At 40.8% G+C, this 9,433-nt stretch overlaps 1 protein-coding gene across 1 annotated transcript in view; it reads right to left on the bottom strand.

Moving 5' to 3' along the window:
* Window positions 1-2,834: 2,834 nt before the first annotated feature.
* The window catches only part of TMCC3 (transmembrane and coiled-coil domain family 3), a 52,884-nt gene continuing 46,285 nt past the window's right edge, over window positions 2,835-9,433 (bottom strand). Inside the window, exons 3-4 of the mRNA XM_067312498.1 lie at window positions 8,347-8,482; window positions 2,835-4,463 (exon numbers count right to left, since the gene is read on the bottom strand). Of these exons, the coding sequence (XP_067168599.1) occupies window positions 4,161-4,463; window positions 8,347-8,482 (439 nt within the window). The 3' untranslated portion in view covers window positions 2,835-4,160. The remainder of the gene's footprint in view (window positions 4,464-8,346; window positions 8,483-9,433) is intronic.

The raw sequence follows: 9,433 nt of genomic DNA, 5'->3' as shown, positions 1-9,433 counted from the left end.
TGACTACCAGACTGTATGAAGCAGAAAAGACAGTCTGGCAATTTTTTGTTGAGTGGGAGTTCTAAAGAGGCTGATGGTAAGTAAGTGGAATGAATATAGTCAGTGTTTAACATGTTGTACGAGAACACAAATGCAAATGCTATACCACAGAAGATGTTTAATTGATTGAGAAGTTGAACAAAGTTTTCACTTTGAGGGGTCTTGCAACCGCTGTTGTTTGAGGTGGCCTAAGTATACCTTCACAGCAAGCAAAGCTCTGGCTGCAGCACAGCTCTGAACCCTCATGCTCTCTGCAGCCTACCCTGCTCGTGATGCTGATACTGAAGTCAGAGCAGCACAGGCATCAGCCCAGGCTAGCCCAGCCAACAGCCTGCCCTAGATCCCAGATACACATGCAGGTTGCCACTGTGTGCTACCACATCCTATTGCTGTTTGCGTCTGCTCCCAGTGGGCTAGTGCTAGAAAGAGCCTTTTTGTGTCAAAGGCACACCACCATTCTGCTGGGGAGGCTGCCTTAAGCACTGCCCTGGGGCAGCTAACTGTTTGCTGGAGCCCAAAGGAGGACGGCTTGTCTCCTGCTTCCACTGCTACTGTTGGTGCTTATGAGCTCCTTTCTCTTGCCACTTTTTGAGTCTCTAAAAACGGCAGAGAACAGTCCACTGCTTTTGCTGGGTTAGTTTCCTTCCAGTCTAGTGAAGTAAGGTGATGTACAGCAGACTGCAACACACCCTGGCATGCAGTAAGCCATGGGAGGGTGAAGGCCAGAGGGGAGAAGGGAGAACTCCCTCTCCCCGTGGGTAGCAGGTAATGAGCTTGTCTGTCAGCTCAGCAGAGCTCCTGGCACTGCAACCTTACTCTGTGCAAAACTATAGCCGTTTTACTGTCTTTTACCCTCACATCTTGCTAGATTTTGTGTCATGGCCTCCAGCGAGTCAAATACAGCAGGGAAGATAACCTAGAGTAGTGATGTGTGCCCATTACCAATTAGGGCTGTTTTAATTTGCAGGAGTAACTACTCAGAACTGTCAGCTTTTTCTGCGTCCTTTGTCAGATACAAAGCCAATAGGGAAGTGCAAGACCTTACTGCTTCCAATTTGGACCCTGTCAGATTTTTTCAAGACAGTGAGCAATATTTTGTAGGCTCATTGATTTTATGCTCTATTCTCATTTTGTAGCAAGGTCACCTTCCAGCGTTGCACTGGAATGACCTTGGAGTAGAAGCTGTCATGGCCCCAAGTTGTGCCATACCAAATTCCTTTGTTATGAAAAAAAACAACTAATGTGTTAGAGATCAGAGGTCTTTTTCCTGCCTGACCTTGAGACTAACTGACATTACATTTTTAACTATTCTATACACTAGCAATGGGAGGATTATATCTTTAAAAATGCAACAGGCAAAGAATTTTTTCTGAAGTAAAAATTATTAATGCATGGCATCTATTTCTTGCACATGTCCCCTCCAGAACCTGTTTAACAAAATGCTACATAAATAGTGTTTCATCAAATGGTCAGCCCAGAAGGCAGCTGTGCAAACTGAGTAGAAGAATGCAGATTATAATAAAGAAGGGCAAGAGAGCACCATGAAGAACAGTCACAGATTTCTCAGGATCAGTGCCAAGACTTTTGATTTTTGTAATGCATGTATAATTTGGTGGTCCAGGTGAGTAAGAAAATAAACATTACGGGGTGAATAATAAACTGGCTGGTGGAGTTTAGCAAAAGACTTAGTTTAGCAAAAAAAAAAGGGGGGGGAGGGATTCTGAATGCTCATTGGCTAAAGAAGGGGAAAGTACAGACTATAAAAAACATTAATTACCTTTGCAAGAATGAAGATGGAAACATATTGTTTTACAACAATAAAAAAGACCAAGAGGATCTTATGATAGATCAAAAGGGCATATAAACAAACCAAGGGAAATCCTTTCTTGTGATGGAAAGGCAAGAAAAGAGCTGCTACTTTTTTCTTTTTAATATTTTTAACATTATGGAAGAGACTTTCCTGTGAAGATAATTTTATGAGCTCTATCAGTAGAAGCGATCTCAGTTTATCAGCTGGCTGTAAAAGGAGGCTAAGTGCAGATATGTGGTAGGTAGGGTGAAGGCTTGCTGCAATGCACGCAGGGATACTAAGCATGGGAAGAAAGGTCTCCCTGAACCCAACAGCAGCACATGCACCAGTTCAGACAGAGAAGGTTTACACTTAACACAGTGCCTGTTTCCCTTCTCAGGGGATACCTAAGAATACAGGTGTAAAGGCAGTATCCAATTTTATTCAAATAAAAAATATACCAAGAAAAATAAGACTATATCTATATAGTAATTTTTCCTGACAGAGCCAGGGATAAACCAACTGATAAGTCTGGGCTTTACAAAGTCATAGCACTGTCAACGAGACTTTTTCTTTTTTCTTTTGCTTTCCCCTCCACCGTCCTCTGAAGATTGGGCAGGGCTGGGTTAGGATAACATGGGTGTGCCTGATCTGATCCATTTCCTGTGCCTGCAAGCCAGGCACAAGCCTTCCCCACTTCTGTGGTCAGAGACATTGCACATATCAGGAATTCTTTAATGATTTAAGTGTTTTAATATAATTTTCTAAATGTTCAGTCATTTCATTATTTACGCCATTAATTCTGTTTTTCCTTCAGTTCCTGAAGCCACAGAAAGTGACTACATTCACTGTTAATCCACTAATGGTAAAATGCCAAAGTACTCCCCCCTTGCCCCCTACCCCTCTGCTCCCCTACTCCATTTCCGAACTTCTACACCAACTCTTGCACTGATTAAAAACAAATACACACCTCAAGCAGTCCCCTCCCCCCCCTCCAGTAAAATCAGCATAACAAATACTGCAATTAAAATAAAAACAATCTGTCATGACAATTATTTTAAAAGTAAGTAACACTGAATATCAAATAAGTAGAGACACTGTATTTTTTTTTCTTTTTAATACAGGGTGGAGGAGAAATCTGATTTTTCTTTATTTAAGACCTTGTTTTACATTATGGCTGGGAACCAGGCAAAGGATTTCAGGGAAAGTTTTTTGTAGTTCTTAGATCAAGCAAAATAAGTTCTATTAAGAAAACAAAACCAATCCTGTCTCCTAGTAGTGGACTGTATGCTAACACATTATTTTCATTATATTTGTCAAGAGAGTCTGCACAGTGCTTTTATGGAAGTGTAACTCCCTTCTCCTCTAAGGATTTGTTCCCTCGTGTGTCTTCCACATCCCTTAATCTGTCACAAGAAAAAAAATCCACTGTACCTAGAGTCCCATCACCTATCTGCTTTGCATTCAGTCAGAGAAGCCCAACAAGTCAGTGCTAACAAAGGCTAACCTACCAAACATCGCCTTCCTGTGTACTTCTTTCCCCTTGCAGGTTGCAGTGCTTGAAGCGAGTGAGTGCTTGGGTCTCCCTTCTTTACTCCTTTGACAGAGTGACCTGGAGATTTTGTCATTCAGTTCATCATCTTTGGAAGCCTTATGCCACATTTATATATTTCCTGAGCGTGATAAGGAAGAGTGCCAGGATAGAACAATAACTAACTGATCTAGCTTTTGAAAAAATAAGCTTTCTGTGCAAAGGGTTACTGGCATGAGCATCAAGTTCTGCTGCTCCTGAAAACTAGAATCCCCATATACAGATATCTAATAATTTAGAATCAGGAAATATTAATACATATGACTGTATAATTTGTCCTGTCATTCTAATTGGATTCAAAGAGAAGATTACTTCATCTGTCTGACATGGCTGATGCATTTTTTAATGTGCTCCCTCCTGATCATAATCTTTTCCCTCCGCTCCAGTAAAAAGCACGCCTTATACTTCCAATTACTTGGATCCCTCCCAAGATATCATGCTTTTTGTGATTGTAGGTTTCTAAAGTGGGAAAACAGTTGGATTAAGGCAGAAGACTGACACAAGTGAGCAGTAAATCACAGACAAAGCCAATTAGAAAAAATCTGATTGAACAGGCAACTGACTGCCAAAAAGTATGCATTTATGTATTTACACCTTAAAGTCCAAGACTCTTTGTAGCGTTCCTCATCCAGTCTGCACATTTAAACAGACAAAAATAAAGACAGCTTGTATATGCACAGCGCTTCTTAAAAAACAGGAGGAGGGGAAGAAAAGAAAAACAAAACAGCCAGACCAACAGCTTCATCTTGGTATAATCATCCGTTCTATGGCACAAATGATATGATCCCAGTTTTTACAAAATATTGCCAACAGTGTCACTGCAAAAAAAGTGCAGATGATATGAAAACGGCTCTTCATCATAGGAGCAATGAACTTTGCAATAGTAGAGACACACACTAAGATGACAGTCATGAAGGCCAGGATAACATTTATACATTTCCCCAGGAGCACTTTGGCATTAACCGTTTCAGACTGCTGTGCTTGCTGTTCTTGCTGATGGAGCTCCAGCTTTGAAACCCGGGTCTGGCATGATTCCAAGGCTTCCTGGAGATAATAGAAAACAAGAATCAGAGCAGCTGTATTTCAACATAATGCTTTTTTCCCTTTTTAGCTGTGGAGCCATCCCTCAGCTAGATTAGAAAGTATAATTTATTACAGACTCCTCAAATTTGAATGAACTACCAACTCTTTTTAAAATAAATACACTTATATATCTGTATGTATGTATCACTGTCTGCTCAGGCATAATTAAATCTGACAACATTGTCAAAAATGCAGTATTTCCATTTTTCATGCTTGAGGAAAGTATCACAGCTCTAATGTTCATGATAGCTCATGTTTCCTGCATCTACTGATGAGACAAAGTACTGTGAAAGCTGTTGCCATGGCAACTTTCACTGTATTAAAACAGCATCAAAGTTAGTTTCTTTGCATACACTATAGAAAACATTAGGGTAGTACTGGCTTGCTGTGATACTAATTAACTCTCCTGTGCAATGTGTACCATTTGGTTTACACCACCACTTTGGTCTACATTACTTTTGTTCTCCTGAAAGACACCCATTGTACAGCGCTGGGATTATGTTCTCAGTAGGAGATTGCCCTCTTCCTCTGTCAGCATGAAGGCTCATTAGCCCATATCCTAAGTGTACAGCATGCCGGGTTATCTGTCAAGGATGTGAATCTGAGTCACACCAAACAGCTTTTAGCCATGCATAGAACCCTCCAGTATAAACTATAATAATAAGAGTTTAAAAATTGTGTATTCTGATAATTTTGCTGAAACAGAGAACACATTATGATCAGATATGCAAGGCAAAATGCAAGTGGGAGACTAGTCTCATGATTACTAATGGAGGAAGCCTTCTATTGCCAGGCTTATGAATACATCCTCCTCCTCTTCCGCTCTGTAAGTTTAGGCACTCATCTCAGATTATATTCAGCCACCCCTTCTGGAAGAAGGGTCGCGAGTCTGAAACTACTGCATACACTCTGCACACAACCAGGGCAGCCAACGGGCATGGAAGAGTCTTGGGGCTCTGCTTTGTAGCTAATGACTGCCTAATGTAAAACATATGTATACAAATCCTGAGAGCTGGTCTGCCTTTTCCTAGTTCAGTGTCCTAGCTGTGAAGCTCCAGAGTCACGCTCCTCCTAGCCTGCTCTCCTGGTCTCAGGGATCTCAGCTTCTGACAGCTGAGCTGCAACACAGGGAGAGCAGAGACAATACTCCCATACAGAACATCCTGGGAGGCAGAAGAAATGAATTCAATCCTCTTCTCTCAGAGGTGGGCTTAGAAAACAGTCTCTCACTCTTGACTATTTTTACATTGGTGCTCTCATACAAAAGGTCAGTGGCATCATACTACTGGAACAGAATTTAGTGAAGGCTAAGCTAGTCAGGCTTGGTTTGAGCACACTAACAAAACAGACTTCTCTGGAGACAGAGCTCAGATCCCTTATTGCTGAATCCAAAGCAGCTTTAGCTGACTGGGCAGCCAGCTAAGCAGGGACAAGATCTCCACTAAGCATACTCAACAGCAAAGCTTCAAGTGCTATAGGAAGGTTTTGCTTGAAACTTCAGATGCCTAAGCAAGTCAAGTGGGTTTTCCCTGCGCCATTCTCCTTAACTTCAACTCCGCCATACTCACCAGGCTTGTTTTTTAAATCTTTAGACAGGGACCGTGCTTTAAGAGCCTGGCTTGCTATTATGTGGTTTTTCCAGGTCCCTCCGGGTCTACATTGCTTAGTTTCTAAATGGCCTATCCTGAAGGCACAGGAAATGCAATTACACTATTTTCTTCAGTCATGAGAACTCTGACCTCCCCATGGAGGAAATGACAGTGGAGAATCCTGTGGTGACACTCTTTCTCTTACAGGACTTTCTCTTACAGGACATTTTCTACCTGACATTTTGTTTTAAAGAACACAGACCTCGCTCTTCTGCTTGAAGGTGTACTAAAAAATGTTCTTTAAATAAAATGGTTCCTAAATTGCTAACCCTGCACTCAAACCCTCTCAAGGTGAAACATGGAAAATTTTCTAACTGCTTCACTCACTTGCCAAAATATGATTTTCTGCTTGAGATGTGTCTTGGGTGCCATTATGTAATATGCTGTAAGGCTGTAGTTTCATGAGATAGGTCAACCCAACATAATCCTTTGCCAACACTTAAAGGAGAAAAATTATGCTCCAGCTTCCCTACCTCCTTCCCCACTCTCAGCTGCAAACTCCAGGCATCCTTTTAGTGAGTTGAACTGGCTTACCATGTGATCAGCCAGGCACCAAAGTCAGTGCAAGGCAGCCAGCGGGAGCATGGGGGAGATAGAGCTGGGAGGACAGCTCCCTTTAGGCAACCATGAGCTACTAATTTGGCTCAAGATGTAAAGCAAAACAGCACCCTCTGAAAGGCAGTTTCCTTTCACTGTTTTAGCAGTTAGCAATATTACACAGAAGACGGTTGTCAGTAGGTGGCACAAATTCCCTTAGGGTTCACATGTGCTCTTCTACATGCTGAAGAGCTTTTCAGGCCTTCCTTCCTCTCTGATTTTAAATTTTTCTCAAATCATCTATGCTGCTTTAGAGAAAGTCCATCTGCGAAAGTGTTGTACCTGGAGTTCTGCACTGAGAGGCTGAACAAGCATTTTAAGAACCACCCCCACCTTCACCCCCCCTTAGGGACAAGGTGCTCCAAAGTTAGCTTGTTACTTAAAATACCCATAACTTAAATGCTTTCACTCTATCTTAGCTTATTTGCCAAACCCCAAATAGACAAGTTTTAACAGGCCCAACTGTACAGAGATAAAAGAAACAAGGCTACATCAACTTAGCACTTCAATTACTTTTAAAAGTCTCTGACACCCCTCCAGGGTTCAGGTAATGAGTTAGCAAACACTTCACAGCCCTTTGACTGGAGATCTCTGCTCTCAGTTCAATTTTTACATCCTCGAGATGCTTTCAGAAAGGAGTCCTGTACAAGAGACCTCTCTTCTCCAAACCTACAAAGGAACCTGTGATATGCTTAGATTCAGTACTCTCTTTTCACTCAGTTCCTGAGGGTTTGTTAACTCTCATACCAATCAGAAAAGAGTTCAGTCCTTCTGCTACCCTCCTGCTGATTTTTCTCTCTACCTTCAGAAATGTGAACACCAGGATGTACAGGGCAGTTTTTATTTACTATCTGAGCAAATAAGAGGACAGTCATTGAGCTTTCTTACATCATTAGTGAATTTTAAACTTATGGTAAGGTAAGGCAAAACAATCTTTTCACCCTTAGACTTTGGGTAGAAATATTTCTATCCATCAGTTGCTTAGATTGCATATAAACATGCAAAGGGATAACCACATGCTGTTCAGGATAAACACACAGAAATTATTACTGGCTATTACTAGCCAGACATGACAGTTACCAATTACTTTGAGGTGAACACACCCTACAGCTTTGACTATAGGGGCTGTTGTGACCATAGGTTAAAACTCTAAAATTTTAATTTGCAGATCTAAAAATCTGTTTATTGTTTGGCAGTCTTACTTTTTACCTTAATCTCAATTTACACTTTGTCATGCAATATTAGTACATATTGGAGAAAGCCTGAGCAACAGGTTTGTGTTAGGACACTGTTCCTCTGGTGCAGGAAATTAAAACACAGGCCATTCTTCATCCACAAGTCTTCCTGGACTATATTATCAATTCTGGCAGGTAAAATTCTGGGTCCATTGAAACAAATGGAAACTGTCATGATTTAAAGGTGTTAGGTTTTCATCTTAAATCAGGCAAAATATCGGCTTAAATCTTTCCCCACATTCTTTATGTATAAACATGTAGAAAGATGTGTGTTTTACAGCACAAGATTTCTAAAAAAATGTTGAAAGTCTATAATAACCAAAAAAATAAAAAGAAAAAAGGAAAAAAAAAGAGAAGAAGTACCTGAACATCTCGTGATCGCTCATATGCCTGATATGCCACTTTCTCCTCTATGCTGGCTAGCTCTTGTTTCAAGTTTGCTGTCTCATGTTGATGAAGATCAGTCAGATCATTTAACTGGTCTTCCAATCTTTCATATCTTTTCAGAAAAAAAAGTTTAAAATTAGTGCTTTCTATTCAAGAAATGTTAAATCATGACAACAATTACACATTTCAAAAGGTAACCTCTAAGGATGCATCTGCTTGACATTACAGCGTACATAGGAGAGAAATCGGTAAAACTTTGGAAAACACTCTGTAAATGTTTGTTCAGCAGACTTAAAGCCTTTTGTGACAACTCCTTGCTGGCCATGGGTATTAAAGGACAAATATTTTTATATCATTGGCGAATTTTATAAACTGAAAACCAGTGGCTAGGGATATCCAGTTCACATTTTCTCATTTCTCACTCTTCATTCAAACAAGATGATATAGTTTCACACGTAAACTTGAGCCAATTAACAACTCGCCGGTAATGGAAAGGAAAACTGTGTTCCCCATACGCTCTCTTTGTGAGGTCCAGTCATTCATCTGCAGCCCGTTTTGGCATGTGTCTGCATTGTAAACCAATTCAACTGAACCATCAGAAAACTAAAATTATTTTTGGTCAGTTTGTAACTTGTGTACAGGCAAATGCTGCAGTCGGCACAAAAAAAGATGGAGGCAAAATTGTGTAACTGTGGAAATGGCAACAGGAAGCTTGAGACCTTAATGGCAGTGAGCTTCCAAAAAGGCCACTCTGCCTTCTCATGAAACCAAGCATACAGTAGGACATTTGCTCTATTGTGCTCTCCCCCATGTCACCATCTGACCTCTGGCCTTCCCTGTGTTTCAAGAACTGTAAACATGGAAAATACTAAATACTGTGTTTCATACTGAGGTTTTGCCCATTACCTAAGTAGAATCAACACTTGATTTAATAAGTGAGATGTAGATACAGCAGGTGCAAACACTTTGTAGAACAGATCTCACTTCCCACAGTGGATGATAGAGGGGGTAATTACCAAGGAACAAACACAAGAGGAAGCTGTGCTGCAGCACTTAAAATTAC

This window comes from Apteryx mantelli, chromosome 1, assembly GCF_036417845.1.
Source record: "Apteryx mantelli isolate bAptMan1 chromosome 1, bAptMan1.hap1, whole genome shotgun sequence".
Lineage (NCBI taxonomy): Eukaryota > Metazoa > Chordata > Aves > Apterygiformes > Apterygidae > Apteryx > Apteryx mantelli.
The sequence above is the reverse complement of the archived record's forward strand: the minus strand, read 5'-3'. Positions and strand labels throughout refer to the sequence as shown.